Source organism: Colias croceus, chromosome 15 (assembly GCF_905220415.1).
Source record: "Colias croceus chromosome 15, ilColCroc2.1".
Lineage (NCBI taxonomy): Eukaryota > Metazoa > Arthropoda > Insecta > Lepidoptera > Pieridae > Colias > Colias croceus.
Window position 1 is genome coordinate 6,708,260 of NC_059551.1, and position 23,911 is coordinate 6,732,170.

The 23,911-nt window shown below is 38.6% G+C and overlaps 2 protein-coding genes across 3 annotated transcripts; one reads left to right on the plus strand and one right to left on the minus strand.

Moving 5' to 3' along the window:
• Positions 1-432: 432 nt before the first annotated feature.
• LOC123698267 (kelch-like protein 28) lies at positions 433-2,740 on the plus strand. Of its 2 annotated transcripts, none has more exons than XM_045644849.1 (4): positions 433-691; positions 770-1,782; positions 1,889-2,235; positions 2,486-2,740. In XM_045644849.1, the coding sequence occupies exons 1-4, from the start codon at positions 554-556 to the stop codon at positions 2,725-2,727; spliced, it is 1,740 nt and encodes a 579-aa protein (XP_045500805.1). In that variant the 5' UTR covers positions 433-553; the 3' UTR covers positions 2,728-2,740. The 2 variants fall into 2 exon arrangements, with proteins under 2 accessions (XP_045500805.1, XP_045500806.1); XM_045644850.1 differs by having other exon boundaries at positions 433-621; positions 767-1,782.
• A 978-nt stretch (positions 2,741-3,718) lies between these two features.
• Positions 3,719-22,304, minus strand: LOC123698024. Its single transcript, XM_045644614.1, has 18 exons — positions 22,019-22,304; positions 21,864-21,946; positions 21,729-21,772; positions 21,212-21,421; positions 20,786-20,877; positions 20,122-20,240; positions 19,462-19,866; positions 18,820-19,239; positions 18,267-18,386; positions 18,060-18,104; positions 17,284-17,913; positions 16,783-16,929; positions 16,131-16,317; positions 15,486-15,849; positions 14,710-14,884; positions 14,199-14,394; positions 4,517-4,649; positions 3,719-4,194 (listed from the first exon to the last, which is right to left on the minus strand). Exons 1-18 carry the CDS (start codon positions 22,129-22,131, stop codon positions 4,060-4,062), a joined length of 3,618 nt encoding a protein of 1,205 aa, XP_045500570.1. The 5' UTR covers positions 22,132-22,304; the 3' UTR covers positions 3,719-4,059.
• Between the last annotated feature and the right edge of the window lie 1,607 nt (positions 22,305-23,911).

Genomic DNA, 23,911 nt, shown 5'->3' on the forward strand with positions numbered 1-23,911 from the left:
TGTTGATTAAAGTACAAAGTTATTTATATTGTACAAAGTTTTAACTTTTGGTTGTAAAAAAATGGCATCTCATAGGCTCTGGAAAATTATTAATTATTTTTGAATTTAGTAGGTACCTATATATTTCCATTTCCCCAGGGTTCCCTCTTAACCATAGACAATCATATTCTTCCTAACATTTTGTGCTGACCTTAGACTCTAAGGTCTCTAATACTTAGAGCATTAAGTTGGTTAATAATGCTCTAAGCTGACGCTACCGAAGTACCGGCCACTTATAATTTGTAATTATCATCATCTCTTGTGTGAATGGCTAACTTTTATATACCAAAAGTTTAGTCTTTGTTCTGTATATCCAAAAAGAAAAAAGTTGATAGATGACAGTAGACACTTGACGATGACATTTCAGATTTCAGAAATCAGAATTACAACAAGTCAACAAGTAACAACAGCTGCTGCTGAGTGCTGCTTACCTTGCTTTTTATTGTTTAGATATTAGAATATTTATTATTTAGTACAATAAATAGATTTAACTGTGTAAGAATCACAAATAAAAATGGACAGTATTTGGTTAAAGATAAAGGATCGTAAATTCTTTGTAAAGAAAGATCTATTATGTGAATATAGTGATTATTTTAAAGCTATGTTTAGTGGGAATTATGTGGAAAATGAACGAAAAGAAATTTCTATAGATGTACGTCCTCTTTTAATATTCTTAAAGTACAGGTGGTTCAATAGGATTTATTGAACTTATTGTTTAAATTTGTTTTAGACGTTGGAGCCTGATATAATGGAAATTATACTGCAATATATGAATGTAGGTCTCATAGATCTTGGGGATCATACAATCCCCGTTATAGGGGAAATCGCAATAGCCGCTAATTTTCTTCAAATCACGGAACTTATAAAACAAATTGAATACATATTAGATTTTCAATTATCTGAATCCAATTGGTTAGAAATTATGTCTTTAGCTGACCAATGTTATTTCCCAAAATTAGAGAAACTAGCTATCGTGCACGGTTTATTATCGTTTAAATCTATGAAGCCTGAGTACATTCCAACACTAAAAATACTCAGTTGGTATTTATCCCATCCATACTTGGACTGTGAAAGTGAACTAGACGTATATAAGTTTGGCGCTTGGTGGGTAATGCGACAGGAAACCGGTGTAGATGCATTACTAATTATTCTTGGCTGCCTAGATGTCACTAGAATCACTATATCCGAATTATCTGATATTATTAACATGATGAAAGAGTTTGAAAATAGTCTTCCTGCCAAAGTAGTGGAGTGCTTGTTTTATTTACTTCATACTTACGATAGTATAAAGACAGCCAATTTGTCCAAACTCAAGATTAAAATAAGTATAAAATTCACAGAAAGAGTATGCAATGAAGTGTTAAATTTAGTTGAAAATAATTCTGCTCGTAAAATGAATCGCACTCCTGTGGTACCAATGTGGCTGTTGAAAGAGTCGAAACCTGAGTTACTGCCACATTGTCTCTATTCCTATACAAAGCAAAATAAATTTGAAAAATGGCTTGAAGTCGCTGATAAAAATTTATGGGGGTGGAGTGTGGTGTCTTGGGGGTTGAGTAAAATTGTAGTTATTTGCGGGGAACACGGACGAGGCACTGGAATGTTCATGCAGGATGTTAAGGTATATGATACATTGAGGAAATCATGGACCAACCATGGGGTTCAGTTGCCATCACGTAGGCATGCTGGCTTTGCTGTCAAGGGTGATTCTTTGTATATTGTTGGTGGAGTAGGTTCATTTAGGTCAGTTAGTAGTTATAGAAATCTAAAATAACACAGAATTACCACAGTCTGATTGTTTAATTTTATATAGTTTGTATATTCAACACATGATAATTTCTCATTTCAGGGTAGTATTAGATACAGTAATAGTATATGATTTGAAGCAGAGATCATTTAGAAAAATTGCCAAATTTGCGGATGCAATTCAAAGTCCTGCAGTATGTTTACACAATGACATGGTGTATGCCGCAGGACACAAATATATATACCGATTTGAAGATGTGGGAAGCACAGAGCAGTGGAATAGTGTTGTTCGTACTGATATAAGAATGAGTTGCATGAGGTCATTCAAAAAGTATATTTATTGTACACAGAGCTATTTCAGTCACTTGTATAGATTCAGGCCTGATGAAGATGTGAGGTTGCAGGTCATTACAACGTTTTCAAGTCCTCCAGCTACTATGTGCAATTTATGTAAGTTACAATACTGAATTGATTTTTCGTAACAAAATCTATAAAAAAGTTTGTTTGTTTAATCATGCTTAACTCGAATACGGCTAGTGTTTTAAATATATATAATTTGCATAATATGTAATAGTTACTATTCTTGTGTATTTTCCAATTAAAATCATTCTTTAAATCTACCTATATTGTCATAATTAATTTGGTTTTTTTTTGTATCATGTTATCCTGTTTCAACTGTAATATTTTTATTGTTCCACAGATGATCGTCTCCTTGTATTCACGAGGAGTGTCTGCAGGCAGTCAGATATAGTATCAGTAGAAGGGTACAGTGGTGAAAATATTCACGAAAAACCTAAAGTTCTTTACAACGAAACAGACACTTCAATGAGAGTCAATGATGTAGCAGGATCTTGTGTAATAATTACTGAAAACCCAACCGACATAAAATGGGAAGGCACTCAGTATATTAAAAAATATCTTCAGCATTATGATAACGAATAAAGTATAAAGTAGATGTTGTGTTTTATTTATAGACCCCCATCTAATACGTTCATTATGGTGTTATTTACGTATATTCCCATGCTATAATATTGCAACTTTAGTAGTTAGCACAGGTAGTTACTTAGCACTAGTATTAAGCCTGGCGCAGATATGGCGAGACGCAGCGCAGCGCACTTTTCATTATCAAATTTATTATCGACATTGTCCTCATTCAAAATCAAATAATTCAATTTATTCCCGATGAGCATCACATGCGAATGGTAGGGCGTGACGCGTTACTCCGCGCGCACCCGCTTTCGATCGCCACCGGCTGCTGGGCGCGCCACCGACACGCTCGCGCGGCTCGCAAATTTTGACAACCCAAAATGTTTTTTTTTTTTCTACTCTTATTTATTTCCTCTTATTATTTTACAAGTAATGTAATCAGTAACATGTCCTAATTCATCATTTTATTCGAAAATGTACACATGTATCTCTTGATAAAATGCCAAACGAATGATGAATGATGATGAGTGTGTCGAGCAGTCTAGCGCATGCTCGCGCATCAGTGCGCGTACATACTCGTGAAGACTCGAGCGTCCGCACGTCAGCGCGGGTAGCGAGGCGGGTAGTGTGTCATGTTTCGCGTATTAGACAGAGTTTTTTTGGAAGATATTACTATTTTACCATTTGCGATATAGAAATGGAACCGAGATAAAGAGTTCTATAATTTTAAGCATTAGAAACACTGAAACCGATCCACTACACCGATCACATTTCACAGCTTCGCAACGCATCCTCGCACCCATATATAGTTCTGTGCTCGCACCACATTATTATTGGAGAACAAGTTTTCTGTTATTTCTTTGTGATTCTTATACTTACATGCATAAGATGAATTTATAGTAATATGACGATCCCTACAGTTTCGAACCACTCAAATGATTTTGATTATATTTGAATGAGTTTTTATCATGTTTTTATAGTCAAAATAAGTACACCAAGATTTTTTTAATGCATTTATTATCTTTCATATTAAAATAATTAGTAATAACGTATACAAAATTATTAATAATGGCAATAATACTCTATCTACCTACTATAAATAATCTTAAAACTTTTTAGGGCTGATTTTTCAAACACGACTTCACATAAGATATAAATATTATATTGACTGTCTCTTCCTTTTGTTTTGTGCTATATAAAACACCAATCTATTACATAATAATTTCAGAACTTTCCATGGACATAACCAGCCATTCTAACAAAATGAGTTTTTACATAACTAAACAGTCTCTTATTGATACTTAAACTAAAATAAGTACATTGGAATGGTTAAAAAGTACATAAATATTATTCACAGAGAGTATGATGATCAACCATGGTGTCATCAGTGATCAATATTGTGTTATCTTCAGAGAAATCTTGCGGGAGATCTATTTGCGCCGTTAATTCTTGGAGGCTCTCGATCAGCTCGTTTAGGGATGCCTGAAAAAGGAAAAGATAATACTTATCATATAGTTTAAGGTTCTAAAAATATTTTAAATCTTGTATTTTAATATGTATGTCAAAATAATGGAATTTCTTGTAGATTATATTCTGAATTCCGATATAAGTGTTGTATTAAGGGTGTTTATAATGTCGTGCGAATATGCTTACGTACGCGAAACAAACATACTCTTTTATTCTTATGAATACATCGCGTTGAAAATCTGTTAAAAAGTTTTTAATTTTTTAATGTGTAATACACGCGTAAAATCAAGTTCAAGAAAATATCTATATACATATTTTAATAGTTCAATCAACTAACCTTAGTCTCGCTAAAGTTTTCCAAGTAGTTGTCCATTGATGGATCTTCACCTTCGAATTCTTCAGCTAGCACTTTCACATGTTCAGGCAATAAAGATGTATCTAGTTGGCCATTTCCCTCGTTACGTAGGATTCTGTCAAAACACATATTATGTTGAATTTATAAAGAATAGAAAAAATTTATAAATTTATATTTATAAAGCATTTGAATGCCATAAAACCTAAAATATAAATTCAACAAAAAAGGTCGTGTTCCATCGTTACAATATTGTATTCACTGAAAAGTGCTTCATATTGGTTGAGATGGTTGTTAAATCATCTCAATAGATGGCGCGCGGTGTGTCGAATGGCGCGAAGGATGCGGGTTCGAGTCCCGCCTCGTGATCGAATTTTTTCTATTCTTTATAAATTTATACATATGTTATTAGAATTATGCATTCATAATTATATAGTAAACTAGCTGGTGCGTTGTGCGCGGGCTGCAAGCAGCCCGCGAGCCCCTTTTGCCCCTGGGTTGAAGCAATAGGGCAGTCATTAGAAAATGTGCTAGAATTCCCAGTCCATTTGTAATTTTCTGCTAACAGCGATTCCAGAGTCAATCGGAAGTGCTTATAAATTCCCAATTCAAATATTTTCTATTCTGGAATGCTGTCGACCTTCGAGGGTGCGTTGTGCGCGGGCTGCAAGCAGCCCGCGAGCCCCTTTTGCCCCTGGGTTGAAGCAATAGGGCAGTCATTTGAAAATATATTCGGATTTTCTGTCCATTTGTTACATCTGCTAACAGCGATTCTACAGTCAGTCGGTAATGCTTATAAATTCCCCATTCAAGTATTTTCTATTCCGGGGGGCGGTTCACCTTCGAGGGTGCGTGGTGCGCGAGCTGCAAGCAGCTCGCGGCTCATCCCAGGACAGAAATCTTCAGACATTTGAAAATGCATTCGAATTTCCTTTCCATTTGTAACGTCTGCTAACAGCGATTCTACAGTCAGTCGAAACTGCTTATAAATTCCCCATTCAAATATTTTCAATTCCGGGGGGCTATCCACCATCGAGGGTGCGTGGTGCGCGGGCTGCAAGCAGCCCGCGGTACATCCCAGGGACAAAAATCTTCAGTCATTAGAAAATGCGTTAAAATTCCCCGTCAATTTGCTTTTATCTGTTAACAGCGATTCTACAGTAAGTCGTTAATGCTTATAAATTCCCCATTCAAGTATTTTCCACTCCGGGAGGCTGTCCACCTTCGAGGGAGCGTAGTGCGCGGGCTGCAAGCAGCCCGCGAAGCATCCCAGGGCAGAAATTTTCAGTCATTTGAAAATGCATTCGAATTTCCTATCCATTTGTTACATCTCCTAACAGCGATTCTACAGTCAGTCGGTAATGCTTATAAATTCCCCATTCAAATATTTTCTATTCCGGGGGGCTGTCCACCTTCGAGGGTGCATGGTGCGCGAGCTGCAAGCAGCTCGCGGCTCATCCCAGGGCAGAAATCTTCAGTTATTTGTAAATGCATTCGAATTTCCTTTCCATTTGTAACATCTGCTAATAGCGATTCTACAGTCAGTCGAAACTGCTTATAAATTACTTATTCAATTATTGTTAAATTTTTGAAACGTCTTATCGATAGCGGGCAGTGACTTTTCATAATAAACTGTTCAAGAGTTAACCTAACACGCTCGTCGCTTCGCTCCTCACTACCTATTTGAATATTTAGGCCGGCCGCTGCCGCGACTCGCTCGCTTCGCTCGCTTGGCTCGTGCGATAGGTAGTTCAAAAGTTAACCTAACACGCTCGTCGCTTCGCTCCTCGCTACCTATTTGAATATTTAGGCCGGCCGCTATCGTGACTCGCTCGCTTCGCTCGCATGGCTCGTGTGGTAGTTCAAAAGTTAACCTTACACGCTCGTCGCTTCGCTCCTCGCTACCTAAACTGCTTATAAATTACTTATTCAAATATTGGTAAAATTTTTGAAACGTCTTATCGATAGCGGGCAGTGACTTTTCATAATAAACTGTTCAAGAGTTAACCTAACACGCTCGTCGCTTCGCTCCTCGCTACCTATTTGAATATTTAGGCCGGCCGCTGCCTCAACTCGCTCGCTTCGCTCGCTTGGCTCGTGCGGTAGGTAGTTCATAAGTTAACCTAACACGCTCGTCGCTTCGCTCCTCGCTACCCATTTGAATATTTAGGCCGGCCGTTGACGCGACTCGCTCGCTTCGCTCGCTTAGCTTGTGCGGTAAGTAGTTCAAAAGTTAACCTAACACGCTCGTCGCTTCGCTCCTCGCTACCTATTTGAATATTTACGCTGGCCGCTGCCGTGACTCGCTCGCTTCGCTCGCTTGGCTCGTGCGGTAGTTCAAAAGTTAATAAATATTTTCTACTCCGGGAGGCTGTCAACCCTCGAAGTTGCGCGGTGCGCGGGCAGCAAGCAGCCCGCGGTGCCGTCTTTTGCCGATGCTATTCAATTACCCTTCCTACTATGGAAATTTCCATACAAAATTTTCGAAAAACAAAATTTCGCTTTTTAGCAAAAATTTTTATGTGCCTGGAAGCGGACCAAGTTTTTAAACATTTTTTACCTTGGTGACCCCAACCTAAGTGCCACCAGTTCAGAGAGCCGTTGAATTTCGTGATGTATGGAAAATGGAAACCGGGGGTCGGAGAGAAATTCTGAGTATGCAGTTTTGTAAATCTGACCAATCAAAGCACAGAAGTCAATTTTCAGACCGATCGTGACGGAACCGGCGCCACCATCTTGCTTTGAAAAATTGGCCATTTTTTGAAAAAAAATTGCGTCCAATTTGAAATTTCTCGATTGCCCTGGTAGCACCCCATCTTCCTGATCATTTTTTTGTTCTACACCCCCCACCTATCTCGCGCCGTTTCAGAGAGCCGTCGAATTTTGCGTTGTATGAAACTCGGAAACCAGCTATGGAAACTCGATTATGAGTATGCCAACTTAATATGCGACTCGATTAAAGCCCCTGTGCCAAGTTTCAGCGCGATCGGACCAGCGATAGCCGTTTTAGAATTTGTATGGCGGCGGCCATTTTTTCCGCCATTTTGAATTTTTTTCACTATCTGTGGTAATTGCTCGAGGTCTACTACAAGTTTAGTTTGAGCACCCCAGATGTAGATGCTACCGTTTGCGCGGGCCGTTGACCGTCTTCGAGAGATGAGGGAAAGTTTAAGATTTCGGATTTTTCTGGATATCCTGGGAGCTGGGCGAGTACGAATGCGTCATTAGTGTATTTCTCCATTGCACCACCTCGTCTAAATTTACGTTTTTATGTTTGCCCCAAAAATGGAAAAATTCCAAAATCGAGCGTCCCACTATGGCTCCCTGGTAGCGTCCCAGGGTGGTGATCATTTTTAGTTCGGGGACCCCCCACCCATCTCACACCGTTTCCGCGGGCCGTTGGATTTTACGTTGTATGGAAGTTGGAAACGGGGGCCCGGAGCCACTCGAACGGGGCACCGATCGATTCGCCGGCTCGAACAGAGCACGTGTGCCAAATTTGAGACGTAAGGATTCATAAACGGCGATTTTGGCAAAGTACGGCGGCCATCTTGTTTTCGCGAAAATCCCCATTTTTCCACCTCCCCTGGTAATCGCCACCAGTTCTGAGCATTTTTTGTTCAGACACCCCCCCTCCAGGTATCACCGTTTTTGCGCACCTCCAGGGGTCCACTTGGTTTTCGAAGATGATCGAGATCGCTATATTTTTCCTCTGGTCTCTCGGCACACCTCTACACGATCACGTCATAATCCCCCCAACTTTCCACTTAGTTTCCGAGAAAACCGATGTCAGTCAGTCAGTGAGTGAGTGAGTGGTAGTGTAGCTTTATATATATGTAACTAGCTGGTGCGTTGTGCGCGGGCTGCAAGCAGCCCGCGAGCTCCTTTTGCCCCAGGGTTGAAGCAATAGGGCAGTCATTTGAAAATGCATCTAAATTCCCCGTCAATTTATTATTATCTCCTAACAGCGATTCCATAGTCAGTCGGTAACGCTTATAAATTCCCCATTCAAGTATTTTCCACTCCAGGAGGCTGACCACCTTCGAGGGAGCGTAGTGCGCGAGCTGCAAGCAGCTCGCGGCTCATCCCAGGGCAGAAATCTTCAGTCATTTGAAAATGCATTCGAATTTCCTTTCCATTTGTAACATCTGCTAACAGCGATTCTACAGTCAGTCGAAACTGCTTATAAATTACTTATTCAAATGTTGTTAAATTTTTGAAACGTCTTATCGATAGCGGGCAGTGACTTTTCATAATAAACTGTTCAAGAGTTAACCTAACACGCTCGTCGCTTCGCTCCTCGCTACCTATTTGAATATTTAGGCCGGCCGCTGCCCCGACTCGCTCGCTTCGCTCGCTTGGCTCGTGCGATAGGTAGTTCAAAAGTTAACCTAACACGCTCGTCGCTTCGCTCCTCGCTACCTATTTGAATATTTAGGCCGGCCGCTGCCGTGACTCGCTCGCTTCGCTCGCATGGCTCGTGTGGTAGTTCAAAAGTTAACCTTACACGCTCGTCGCTTCGCTCCTCGCTACCTAAACTGCTTATAAATTACTTATTCAAATATTGGTAAAATTTTTGAAACGTCTTATCGATAGCGGGCAGTGACTTTTCATAATAAACTGTTCAAGAGTTAACCTAACACGCTCGTGGCTTCGCTCCTCGCTACCTATTTGAATATTTAGGCCGGCCGCTGCCGCAACTCGCTCGCTTCGCTCGCTTGGCTCGTGCGGTAGGTAGTTTATAAGTTAACCTAACACGCTCGTCGCTTCGCTCCTCGCTACCTATTTGAATATTTAGGCCGGCCGTTGACGCGACTCGCTCGCTTCGCTCGCTTGGCTCGTGCGGTAAGTAGTTCAAAAGTTAACCTAACACGCTCGTCGCTTCGCTCCTCGCTACCTATTTGAATATTTACGCTGGCCGCTGCCGTGACTCGCTCGCTTCGCTCGCTTGGCTCGTGCGGTAGTTCAAAAGTTAATAAATATTTTCTACTCCGGGAGGCTGTCAACCCTCGAAGTTGCGCGGTGCGCGGGCAGCAAGCAGCCCGCGGTGCCGTCTTTTGCCGATGCTATTCAATTACCCTTCCTAGTATGAAAATTTCCATACAAAATTTTCGAAAAAAAAAATTTCGCTTTTTAGCAAAAATTTTTATGTGCCTGGAAGCGGACCAAGTTTTTAAACATTTTTTACCTTGGTGACCCCAACCTAAGTGCCACCAGTTCAGAGAGCCGTTGAATTTCATGATGTATGGAAAATGGAAACCGGGGGTCGGAGAGAAATTCTGAGTATGCAGTTTTGTAAATCTGACCAATCAGAGTACAGAAGTCAATTTTCAGACCGATCGTGACGGAACCGGCGCCACCATCTTGCTTTGAAAAATTGGCCATTTTTTGAAAAAAAATTACGTCCAATTTGAAATTTCTCGATTGCCCTGGTAGCACCCCATCTTCCTGATCATTTTTTAGTTCTACACCCCCCCACCTATCTGGCGCCGTTTCAGAGAGCCGTCGAATTTCGCGTTGTATGAAACTCGGAAACCAGCGATGGAAACTCGATTATGAGTATGCCACCTCAATGTGCGGCTCGATTAAAGCCCCTGTGCCAAGTTTCAGCGCGATCACACCAGCGATGGCCGTTTTAGAATTTGTATGGCGGCGGCCATTTTTTCCGCCATTTTGAATTTTTTTTGCACTCTGTGGTAATTGCTCGAGGTCTATTCCAAGTTTAGTTTGAGCACCCCAGATGTAGCTGCTACCGTTTGCGCGGGCCGTTGACCGTCTTCGAGAGATGAGGGAAAGTTTAAGATTTCGGATTTTTCTGGATATCCTGGGAGCTGGGGGAGTACGAATGCATCATTGGTGTATTTCTCCATTGCACCACCTCGGCTAAATTTACGTTTTTATGTTTGCGCCAAAAATGGAAAAATTCCAAAATCGAGCGTCCCACTACGGCTCCCTGGTAGCGTCCCAGGGTGGTGATTATTTTTAGTTCCGGCACCCCCCACCCAACTCGCACCGTTTCCGCGGGCCGTTGGATTTTACGTTGTATGGAAGTTGGAAACTGGGGCCCGGAGCCACTCGAACGGGGCACCGATCGATTCGCCGGCTCGAACAGAGCACGTGTGCCAAATTTGAGACGTAAGGATTCATAAACGGCGATTTTGGCAAAGTACGGCGGCCATCTTGTTTTCGCGAAAATCCCCATTTTTCCACCTCCCCTGGTAATCGCCACCAGTTCTGAGCATTTTTTGTTCAGACACCCCCCCTCCAGGTATCACCGTTTTTGCGCACCTCCAGGGGTCCACTTGGTTTTCGAAGATGATCGAGATCGCTATATTTTTCCGGTGGTCACTGGGAGCACCTCTACATGATCACGTCAAAATCCCCTCAACTTTCCCCGTAGTTTCCGAGAAACCCGATGTCAGTCAGTCAGTGAGTGAGTGGTAGTGTAGCTTTATATATATATGACTAGCTGGTGCGTTGTGCGCGGGCTGCAAGCAGCCCGCGAGCCCCTTTTGCCCCTGAGTTGAAGCAATAGGGCAGTCATTTGAAAATGCATTCGAATTTCCTGTCCATTTGTTACATCTGCTAACAGCGATTCTACAGTCAGTCGGTAATGCTTATAAATTCCCCATTCAAATATTTTCTATTCCGGGGGGCTGTCCACCTTCGAGGGTGCGTGGTGCGCGAGCTGCAAGCAGCTCGCGGCTCATCCCAGGGCAGAAATCTTCAGTCATTTGAAAATGCATTCGAATTTCCTTTCCATTTGTAACATGCCGCTGCCGCGACTCACTCGCTTCGCTCGCTTGGCTCGTGCGATAGGTAGTTCAAAAGTTAACCTAACACGCTCGTCGCTTCGCTCCTCGCCACCTATTTGAATATTTAGGCCGGCCGCTGTCGTGGCTCGCTCGCTTCGCTCGCATGGCTCGTGTGGTAGTTCAAAAGTTAACCTTACACGCTCGTCGCTTCGCTCCTCGCTACCTAAACTGCTTATAAATTACTTATTCAAATATTGTTAAAATTTTTGAAACGTCTTATCGATAGCGGGCAGTGACTTTTCATAATAAACTGTTCAAGAGTTAACCTAACACGCTCGTCGCTTCGCTCCTCGCTACCTATTTGAATATTTAGGCCGGCCGCTGCCGCAACTCGCTCGCTTCGCTCGCTTGGCTCGTGCGGTAGGTAGTTCATAAGTTAACCTAACACGCTCGTCGCTTCGCTCCTCGCTACCTATTTGAATATTAAGGCCGGCCGTTGACGCGACTCGCTCGCTTCGCTCGCTTGGCTCGTGCGGTAAGTAGTTCAAAAGTTAACCTAACACGCTCGTCGCTTCGCTCCTCGCTACCTATTTGAATATTTAGGCCGGCCGCTGCCGCAACTCGCTCGCTTCGCTCGCTTGGCTCGTGCGGTAGGTAGTTCATAAGTTAACCTAACACGCTCGTCGCTTCGCTCCTCGCTACCTATTTGAATATTTAGGCCGGCCGTTGACGCGACTCGCTCGCTTGGCTCGTGCGGTAAGTAGTTCAAAAGTTAACCTAACACGCTCGTCGCTTCGCTCCTCGCTACCTATTTCAATATTTACGCTGGCCGCTGCCGTGACTCGCTCGCTTCGCTCGCTTGGCTCGTGCGGTAGTTCAAAAGTTAATAAATATTTTCTACTCCGGGAGGCTGTCAACCCTCGAAGTTGCGCGGTGCGTGGGCAGCAAGCAGCCCGCGGTGCCGTCTTTTGCCGATGCTATTCAATTACCCTTCCTACTATGAAAATTTCCATACAAAATTTTCGAAAAAAAAAATTTCGCTTTTTAGCAAAAATTTTTATGTGCCTGGAAGCGGACCAAGTTTTTAAACATTTTTTACTTCGGCAACCCCGACCTAAGTGCCACCAGTTCAGAGAGCCGTTGAATTTCGTGATGTATGGAAAATGGAAACCGGGGGTCGGAGAGAAATTCTGAGTATGCAGTTTTGTAAATCTGATCAATCAGAGCACAGAAGTCAATTTTCAGACCGATCGTGACGGAACCGGCGCCACCATCTTGCTTTGAAAAATTGGCCATTTTTGAAAAAAAAATTGCGTCCAATTTGAAATTTCTCGATTGCCCTGGTAGCGCCCCATCTTCCTGATCATTTTTTAGTTCTACACACCCCACCTATCTCGCGCCATTTCGGAGAGCCGTCGAATTTCGCGTTGTATGAAACTCGGAAACCAGCTGTGGAAACTCGATTATGAGTACGCCAACTTAATTTGCGGCTCGATTAAAGCCCCTGAGCCAAGTTTCAGCGCGATCACATCAGCGATGGCCGTTTTAGAATTTGTATGGCGGCGGCCATTTTTTCCGCCATTTTGAATTTTTTTCACACTCTGTGGTAATTGCTCGAGGTCTACTACAAGTTTAGTTCCAGCACCCCAGATGCAGCTGCTACCGTTTGCGCGGGCCGTTGACCGTCTTCGCGAGATGTGGGAAAGTTTAAGATTTCGGATTTTTCTGGATATCCTGGGAGTTGGGCGAGTATGAATGCGTCATTGGTTTATTTCTCTATTGCACCACCTCGGCTAAATTTACGTTTTTATGTTTGCGCCAAAAATGGAAAAATTCCAAAATCGAGCATCCCACTACGGCTCCCTGGTAGCGTCCCAGGGTGGTGATCATTTTTAGTTCCGACACCCCCCACCCAACTCGCACCGTTTCCGCGGGCCGTTGGATTTTACGTTGTATGGAAGTTGGAAACTGGGGCCCGGAGCCACTCGAACGGGGCACCGATCGATTCGCCGGCTCGAACAGAGCACGTGTGCCAAATTTGAGACGTAAGGATTCATAAACGGCGATTTTGGCAAAGTACGGCGGCCATCTTGTTTTCGCGAAAATCCCCATTTTTCCACCACCCCTGGTAATCGCCACCAGTTCCGAGCATTTTTTGTTCAGACACCCCCCCTCCAGGTGGCACCGTTTTTGCGCACCTCCAGGGGTCCACTTGGTTTTCGAAGATGATCGAGATCGCTATATTTTTCCTCTGGTCACTCGGCGCACCTCTACACGGTCACGTCGAAATCCCCCCAATTTTCCGCGTAGTTTCCGAGAAACCCGATGTCAGTCAGTCAGTGAGTGGTAGTGTAGCTTTATATATTATAATAGTTCATACCTGTACCATACTTTACTAAAAAAAACAGAAGGCTTTGAGAAGTGTAATTTACATTATTTTTGTCTAGATATCGATTTTGTAATGTATTTAATTTATTTAAGACACCACATTCCACAAGTAATTTACTTCTTAAGGGCGCGTCATTCCTTTGGCAACGATAACTTTACTGTTTTAAAAAGTCAAATGTGATGTCAAGTGCGATATATTATGTGTGAAGCCATGTGTTATATCATTTGTAATTTGATTTTTTCGATTTAAAAATTATTTATTTCCAAAAACAACTGAAAAAGTATAGGTACTTTTAAAGTGAAACTTTTATTACATCGTCTCAAACTTTTTGGTCTGTGTAGCGCATGTCGCGTGTATCGCGGCTGCCGAGTAGGTATACCTACTCGGCACGCGACATGCGCTACACAAAGCAGTGTTCGGAACCGTTCGAACAGTTTCACTTTTACCGTGGTTTCATAAAACCACACAACATTTTTTTTCAGTATATGAACAAAAAAATGATTTCGTGCACTCCCCTGCTCACCTCAGTATCCTGCGGCGCGTGACCTCCGGCCCCGCGAGCACAGTGAGCGAGGCGAGCGCGCTGGTGCAGGCCGCTCGCGCGCGCCGCTCCACCCGCCCCCAGCGCACGCGCAGGCTCACTGTGTGCGCTGAGCGGCGCGGGATAATGCGCCGCCCGTTTAGCAGCTCCGCGTCTTCGGACAAGCTGCGGTATTGTACTGGAATGGTAGGTTTATGAGTCGTGAATTATTGAGTAGGTACTACGTTTCCGGTACACTAATTTACACATAGTAAAATTAATTGTAATATCATTTTTGAACTTGAGATTAAATTCAAGTTTAACAACAAAAAAATTATGTTTTTTACTCAAGTTTAATCAATATTTTTGTAATCATGAAAACAGGAAGCAAATTCATTTTAAAAATAAATCTAAAAAAAATTTACAAACTTTAAAAAATAAATCTAAAAAAAAATTATAAAAGGAAAATCTTATGTCTCTATTGATTGATATTCTCCGTTTGAACACAACTCACAGTTAAAATGCACAGCGACCGCTACAAACGCGGGTGCCCCGGCCCGGTTATACAGCGTCAGGTCTATGGGCTTGCGTCTCGCGGCGCGCACGAGTGCCGTCTCACCGTACGTGACAAGCGCACCGCCCCATCGCACGCCTTCGTTGGAAGGTAGTGCACAACCGTGCAGTTTTATCTGTAAACATGTAATTTATATTGTTATGGGATACATTATTTATTGAACATCTTGGGAATACACAAAAATATAACCGGTTTGTATTAAATAATTCAATTCAATTTATTTCAATTTTCTTATTACAATTTATTACAAATTATTACAATACATACAATTTTATTTTCATGTAAAAGTATAATTATATAAAAAGGCTACTAAAACAATTTATACAAGCCAATGTTTCCCTAGCTAGGTTACCTGTATTTAGGAAAGAATGATGTATTCTAAGATGTAAAACTATTAACCCTATTATTGCAAAGTGTACATATTACATGCATAGATATCTATAGTAAAGTAACTCCGTTACGAATTGAAGAACAGATAAATAAACGACCACACTTTTGCATTATAATATTTTATGTTAGTGAACTGGGAATTTGTTGAAGCGATATTCAAGCAGTGTTTGATTGTTAGTAAAGTAACACAAAAATATCTTTACATAAGTGGAAACTTTCCTTTCTGGAGGAATTGTTGATTTTTTAAATTAATAACAATTTATTTTTTTATATTAATAACAAATCATTTTCAGATATCTTATTCCAAACTCAGTTTGCACACTTACCTTTCTCGAAAAATCACTATTTTTATCATACACCAAGTGCAGCGAAGCAGCGAACGGCATACACGAAGTAGGTGAGAATAGAATAGGCAGCGGTCGACATTCACAAGGCCCGAACGTCAATAAATACGTTCCTCTTGATTCCAATCCAGGAGAATCTATAGCAAAACCATCGCCAACTATTTGGCAGCGAATTTGTATCTTTTTATTTGTAGAATTCTTTAAACTAAGTTCTTTCCTGCCAGCACGAACCCAGGACATGTTGTTGAAGTTTGTTTTGATGGGAAATGATTTTGGCTTCTCTGACCCGCCGGTTATGTTTATTTCAGTTTTCGTGGATGTTGTAACTTCTTCAAGTATCAGTTTTCTGCAATTGAATAATTTAACTAATTAACCCTTAATCATTTTCGAATTTTGTAAGTATCCAATTCACAGAAAAGTTACTTTTATTAGAATTTATTGCTCAATATGAATTACTTGTCATAAAAAACGCAATTTTTATGCACATATACTTTAATATCTTGGTTTAATTTATATATTAATTACAATTACAATATTAAGTTCTCATCCTGAACTTTGTCTTAAGTTGAGTTTTTAATTAATTATCGAAAAAACTATCAATGTTTTTACTATAACAAATGTAATTACCCATCATGAACAACATCTTGTGGCCCTGTATACACGACATGTATTTGCTTCGACTCTCCGGGCCGCACCTCGATCCTACTCGCAGACACTTTGAAGGGAAAGTTGGTGTCCCCGTTCACACTTTTAAACATTATTACCCAAGCTCCCGGTATCATGCCACTGTTGTACATAGTAATGCTTGTTGGCTCTGAAATATTAGATAGTAATTTTAGAACTTTACCTATGTATGCTATAGGTGAATTTTGATATGTATGTTGTATATTATGTAAACAAATACAAACACTATTGAGTTAAATGAGTTAAAGAACGATTTTATTTAGTTTAAAACTGATGAAAATTTGCTTATGAAGAAATTTACATGAAATATAAAAAATCTCCCAATTTACAATTAATATTTTCAATATCTTTTTAAGTTAAAATTTTTTATAGGTAAGCATAGAAAATTTGGCGGGATCACGGGTGGCTGAATTGGTCAAGCGTCCGCCCCGAATTGGCGTAAAGGACGCAGGTTCGAATCCCACCCCTGCTCGAATTTTTCTGTTCTTTATAAATTTATATTTACAGGCATAGACAAATCATTTAAATAAGTCCAGGCTTTCATAAGCTCCAAGCAGCATAACTTTGTTTTGTACAATAAAAATTACTTATTTACCAGTGGAAACAACAATTCTATCGCCAGATGTCTGTACTTCTAGATGTGCTGTTCCAACTGAAGCGAGCAGATTCACTTTCTTCAGCACTGTGTTAACTCCAATGAGATTTACATTCAAGCATCCCTTGAATGTCGCCATTTGGTCCACTAGAAAATAAAACGTTATTATAGTAAGCAATTATTAATCGAAACTACCTACAAATAATAATAGTTTAAAAAAACTAAAAAACACGCTTTTTATATAAAACCGAACTAAAAAATAGAAAATTTTATCAAATTAGTGTATTGTCATCGGTCCTCAATAAATCTACAAAGTTTGAACGAAATCTGGCCCTTTAAAGTGGGTCAAAATCGCGCCCCAAAGAAGTCGGTTACAAACATACAAACATACAGGTGAAGCTAATATAAAGCGTGTAAAAACTTCCTTGACACGTATTTAACAATAAAAAAAAAGAAAATTGTTGCAAATATTTATGTAATAAATCTAAAATAAACACTTACTTATACCCAAATCTGATAATTTCGGCGACGTGAACATAATAGTCACTTTAATAGCATTACCCCCACTCAACCTACACAGCAACTTATTTATCAATTTGCCTTTAGACTTCGGCTGCTCCTCACTTGAAGCTTGTCGTTCCATTAACGCCTTACTAACATCACTCTTCTTAATTTCCTGAACATTCTTTATCACAAACATACTATCTCCTGTCATAATAGATAGTTCCAATTGCAGATCAGCCTGACAATCGCTCAAGAGAACGAAATATTTCGTGAGTGACGTCTTCTCTTGAATAAGCGGGAAAGATATTTTGTTCACACCGTCACATGACACAGCTTGTATCGACGGCATTTTAAAATCCACTTCTAAACTTCCTTTTTGTTCAAATTCACAGTCAATAGATGCGTCTTTTAAATAGATCGCGAATGGAAGATTTGTGTTCATTTCTATATTAGAAGTTATGTACACTGTGAATTTTTCCGTTTTGCCTGGAGATAAAAGTAAAGGCAGTCTTGGAAGTTCTATAGTTAGGTCTTTTCCTTCATTCGGAAGGTTTTCAAATTGTATTTTCGCTGTTAACCAAGTCTGTGTTAAGGTTGTGATTTCGATGACTACAGCTTCACTGACACCTAAAATTTAGAAAATTAATTATTTCTTCATCTTTAAAAAAAATCACGGGAAGACAAATAACTATCAAAAAGATATTAAGTGTCCAAGACAATTATTTCTAATTTTAATTTTTTTATTAATTTACCTAATAGAATACCATACATACCTACATATCCTTCAACAGGTTTTGTAAGAATTTCAACCCATTGATCTGAAAACATTATAAAGATTAATTCACCAATAACAACAGCGTTGTTCATTCAATTTGGAAGAAATTACACCCCAAAGCAATATTAGCGGCAAAACATACGAAACGAAAGAATAGTATTAGTCGATTGTTAATTCTGCGTCCATTGAAGCGAGGCCCACAAACCTTTAGCAAAGCGTTCTTCATGGAAATGTTTCTGTTGCATAACCTCGTGCCAATCTACAGACTTATCTAACTCTTTATAAACAACATTTGGGGAGGGTATGTGTGATGCGTTAGCCTCGCCTGAAAATAACTACTTATTATCACTACACACAAAGTGCACTTTTTCAAAATGTAAAATATACATATTCTACTTGCAGAGTGAAGCACTATTTATATGAAAAAAAGAAATACATAAATAAGTATATGCTAAATATAATCTGAGAGAGAAGTTGTGACTTTATACTAAATAATGATAATGATTTTCACAAACAAATCAAATCAATGTTAGCACTGGAAGAAGTACATAGATTTATAAAATAATTATTTATACAATGGCATACATTGTAATAATTTTATAGGTGCTTTTAATATACTATAAAAATTTATAATATATATAGTTTATTCATAATTCATAAATAGAAGTTTTCTAAAACTAAAAGCATAGTAAGATTTGAAAAAACTCCGCAAACAACACACCAAGTAATACAATTATTGGTGTTTACCAAAACCTTACCTTTGCTAGAATGCAATGGACTATTTGACGATTTAAAACTCCTATTTTCATGTACAGTAGTGAGGGTAGATTGACTTTTACTAGACGGAGACTTGGATCTAGCCATTCTTGGTGTTCTAAGATTCCTTAACTCTACACTTTCCGCGTCGAGAGAATCTTTCGTTATAACCACGGATGGAGTATTTTTCTCGTACATTTTCAATTTATCTTGGGATATAACTGTTTTCACTGTGCTTGATGAACTGGCTGTTTCCATTTTCTTTGAGTCTATTAGATTTGTGACGTAAACTTCTTGGTTGTTCTGTTTATTGTCTATTAAGTTCATTTGGAGCTCGCTCAGTGGTTGCTTTCTATTCATTTGTTTCATTTGATTGTTCAGTTGAACACTTAATTCTGTTACACTTAAGTTTGATTGTCGGCCTGGAAAAAAAAAAACTTAATACATTATTTGAGCTTTAAATATAAGTGTGAGTCTATTTATCTATATTTTTTACATTTACATAGCTTAAAAGCAATTTTGCCAAGCATTTATTGGTTAAAAGCAAACCAATATTAATAATATTTTTTTTATTCAATGTTTAGGGATAACCTTATTTACAAATTTCGTATTCATTGAAACTAGTTAAAATATATAATACTCACGAATATAATCAGCAATTTTGGAAATGCTTAAAGAATTCTCCAAGGAACTTTCAGTTTCCTCTGTGTGCAGCTTAAAAGAAGATTGAGGTTTGGCTTTCAAAGCACCTACAGCCTTTGGCAAAGGGCAAAGCATTGAAACTTCGGCTTTCATAGTTGACTTATTTACAGATACCTCAGGATCCAAGCCTTTATACATATTTTTCTCACATTTTAAAGAAGAAATATCTCTATTTTCTGTAGGTTTAGGCATATAGTTATGTTCGTTTTTATTTTTAGTGGAAGTTTCATAGTTTTCGAAATTGATTGATTTGGGCTGTCTCACTGGGACACTGTCCAAGCTGGGATCTATTTTATATGTATTATTTTGTTTATTTGGTGTAGAGTCTATAGGCACATGTGATGATACTGAAATAAAATTGGTACAATTAAAAATATTATTATATTATATTTGAACTATTTTGAACTGTTTGCAAAATAAAATGATACATTTAATTTCTTGTTTTACTAACTAAGAAATCTTTAATATTGAGGTATTAATTAGATATAAAATTATACAATTTTTAGAGAAACAAATCATTCCAATAATTGATAGGTAAAGATACTTTTTTTTCTTATGGTTATTATAATATGTACATGTTTTCATATAAATATTCAACTTACCTTCCGTAATACTAGGATTCATAGATCTATCAGGGCTATCTGTATTGCCGAGTATGTTAACCAGCATTGGGCATTTATTCTTGAAGTATGCTCCAACAGACATGTTTGAATTACTCACTCTGAAAACATGAAATTCAAAATAATTACATTTTTTAAACAGTATGACGATATAATATGATGTATAATCAATATTAGTTAAACTCTTCTAAAAAGGACTGACTGACAGACAGACGAAACTACTGATTGTAAAATGATGAAGTTTGGTATGAAAGTCTATTAGAAAGTGAAGTAGTTAAAAGAGGATTCAAGATGATCCAAAAACATAAATTTTTATTGAATAGAAAATAAATCCTACTAATATTATAAATGCGAAAGTTTGTATGGATGTATGGATGTTTGTTACTCTTTCACGCGTAAAAGTACTGAACCGATTACAATAAAATTTAGCACACATATAAGAGGGTAACTTGGATTAACACATAGGATAGTTTTTATCCCGGAAATCCCACGGGAACGGGAACTATGCGGGTTTTCCTTTGCAAACGCGGGCGAAGCCGCGGGCGGAAATCTAGTTATGTAATATTTCCCAGTAATTGTATGTGACCAAGATCTGTGACGGTCAGTGTAGATTTTAGAAATAATAATACAAATATCAGAATCTTACATGCTATCCTGGAAGTTAACTTCAGTGCTTTGTTGAACAGGCATAGGTGCTTCTCTCATCACTAGTGATGCTTCATCAGCCGTCAAGTCCCTCTGTAACATTACAAGGAATAACAAAATTAAATCATAGCTTAAGTAAATAGCTGCTAATAAACAGTTACACAAAAAATGGAGTGCTTAAGCCATGATTCCAAAGATTTCTTTGTTAAGGGAAACATTAAGTTTAAGCTTTTTCTGACTACTTTATAAAACATTGTATAATAACAGCCAGTTGTACAATGTTTGACATTGTCCATCTGTGCTATATGAATGAAATATAGAATTACTAAGGTTTTCATATAATAAAAAAGTCAAATCCTATTAAACATTTCCAAATATTTCTGCAGAATGTTATTAGGTATTGATCAAAGTCATTTCATTTACTCACCTTTCCATTAAATGAGTAATTTGTAGCAATAGAATGTCTCATCAAATCATTTATCTCCGAGGTCTGCCTATCCATATGACTCGTAATGCTATCCAGAGCTACAGAGTGACGGCCGTAATCTTCAAATAGCCTTGTGCCCAAAGCTGCAGGGTTCTGTAGGTCATCAGCACCAGTTGATCTTCCAGTCATCTCTCCAGGATTAAAAGCAGACTTAAATAAAAATAAACACATTATTTACTAATATAGTTTAACTTTATATAAATTAGATAAAAATTCACTAAAGATATACTGTGGATATGGTAGATTTATGAGATTAAAAATACTAGTGTTTCTTGGCTTGTAGTGGTCATTTACAATAAATAGGTAAATAATAAATTTTTGCAGGAGCACATAAAGCAAAGAAGTAGGCTATGGATAGATTTGAGAGAGTTTAATATTGTCATCTTTCGGGAAGGGTCATACAAATCTTTGCTCAGCTGTGAAATTTCGTGCACTAAATAAAATAAACAATACATACAGATTTACTCAAAGACATATTTCCAATCCCGGATTCGCCAAACCCTGTAATAAAGATTGACAAGATTAGGTATAACTAGTTAAAGTAGTAAATAGTAATTATACAAAAACTATTAAAATCCACCATCCATGGTACCTTGGACACGCTCTAGGTCCAAAATCCCTGAAGACGACTCGCAGCTGGTTTTATTGAATGGTGTATGGTTCGTCGAAATACTCCTGAAATCAGAAAAATAATTTAATAATCCAGTAGTTGTTGCAATTTAAAACATTAATTAAAATAAAAGGTACCGGTTTGTATCATCATGGTTATTTTGTGCTATGCGTCTGGGCAAATTAAACGACTTATCTTCGGCTAAATGTATCAATCTCTGTATTCTATTCGGCGTTAAATGATTATCCATTTTTCACAAAGAGCACAGCATATGAATCGGGAACCTTATTTCAAAAGGATAACAATTTACTTCTTCGCAAAACAATACGTTAATTAAAGGAAATAATTGCTGCGGTCGTTATTATTTGAATGTTTTCACTTTCACTTTTATTTGTCAAATCAAATGTCAATTCAATTCCTATTGAAAACGACCAATGAATAAAACGACAAAAGGGAAGAAGAATCCCGAGCGGCGCTGTCAGCGCCTAAAATAATGTTGCCAGTATATTCAAATTCCCTCAGAGTCGGAAAATGAACATAAAAAGATTTATAGAAAACTAGCTTTCCAACTGCGGCTTCGCCCGCGTTGTCTAAAACCTAATAAATTATATTCAAAAACATCTCAAACATTTATTTATTCAATTAGACTTCTTTTAGCACTTTTGAATCGTCATAACATTTATTAACATTTACCACAGATTCGGAAAGCAGTATCTATGGAGAAGAAACGGCAAGAAACAGGAAACTCCATAGTTGCTCTTTTCGTTCTCAAGAATCACTCTATTTATTATAAAAACGGCATCAAAATCGGTTGCGTAGTTTTAAAATTTTTAGCATAAGTACCTACTGTTTAAGTATACAGAGAAAGAGAAAGCGATTTTGTTATAAACAATGTAGTAATGATACCACTTCATTGTTTGTGTTGAAGGATGCGTATTTTATTTAAATGTACAGTACATATATTTATAATAGTTAAAATATAGTGATAATATGCTAATTTATGTCACATACTCAAAATATATTATAAATATAAGATGTACATCTGTTGGCAAATCAAATCAAATAAATAAATAAAATATGTATTAATAATAGCTCATTGACGTACACGGTATAATAAATGATAATACATCATGTATCAGATTTATACAACTTTATAAATATATATATATATATATATATAACTCAAAGGTGACTGATATAGTGATCTATCAACGCACAGCTCAAACCACTGGACGTATCGGGCTGAAATTTGGCATGCAGGTAGATGTTAGGACGTAGGCATCCGCTAAGAAAGGATTTCCCGAAATTCTTGCGGGAGCGGGGAAAAACGGAGATGCACGTACAAAGTCGTGGGCGGAAGCTAGTGATAAATAAATGTTGAAATGAGTAATCAAAATAACCGCAGATATGGTAGTACTAGGATCTTTTAGCATTTGGATGAATTTTTCAGGGGGGCCCGGGCGTCACGTGGGTGTGAAATAAGGTTTGCCGGTGCAGTTTGGATTTAATTTTATTAAATTATTAATGGCATAAAATAAAAGTTATTGTAAATAGGGAAACATCATTACCGCATCAAGCAACACATTTAACGATCTGTCATAAAATGACATTTTAGAAGATGGCATTAGTTCCGATTTTCGCTACGTGCCAAAACATCCTTGGAGCACTTAAAATACTAGCCCATGGAGCCCATGCAAATTGTTATTAATCAACTGCTCTCAAAAGGAATATTTTTGCCTTAGATTACAAAATAAAAGACAGATGGAGCGTTGCCGAACTAAACCGAATAATTTATCGTCATTTTCAATAAAGCTATGTGTGCTGTCATTTCGCCGCTGCACTGTACGTACACGGTGCTTCTGTGTGCGTGTAATGTTGCCAGATATTGAAAAATTTCCCAAATTTTTCCCCGACTACGCAAAAAAGAGGGTTATGTTTTTCGAGTTTATGGATGTATGTATAATATTTCTTTGACACGCCCTGCAGTATAAACCGTTGGACCGATTTTGAGTTGTGTGGTTTCATTGCAA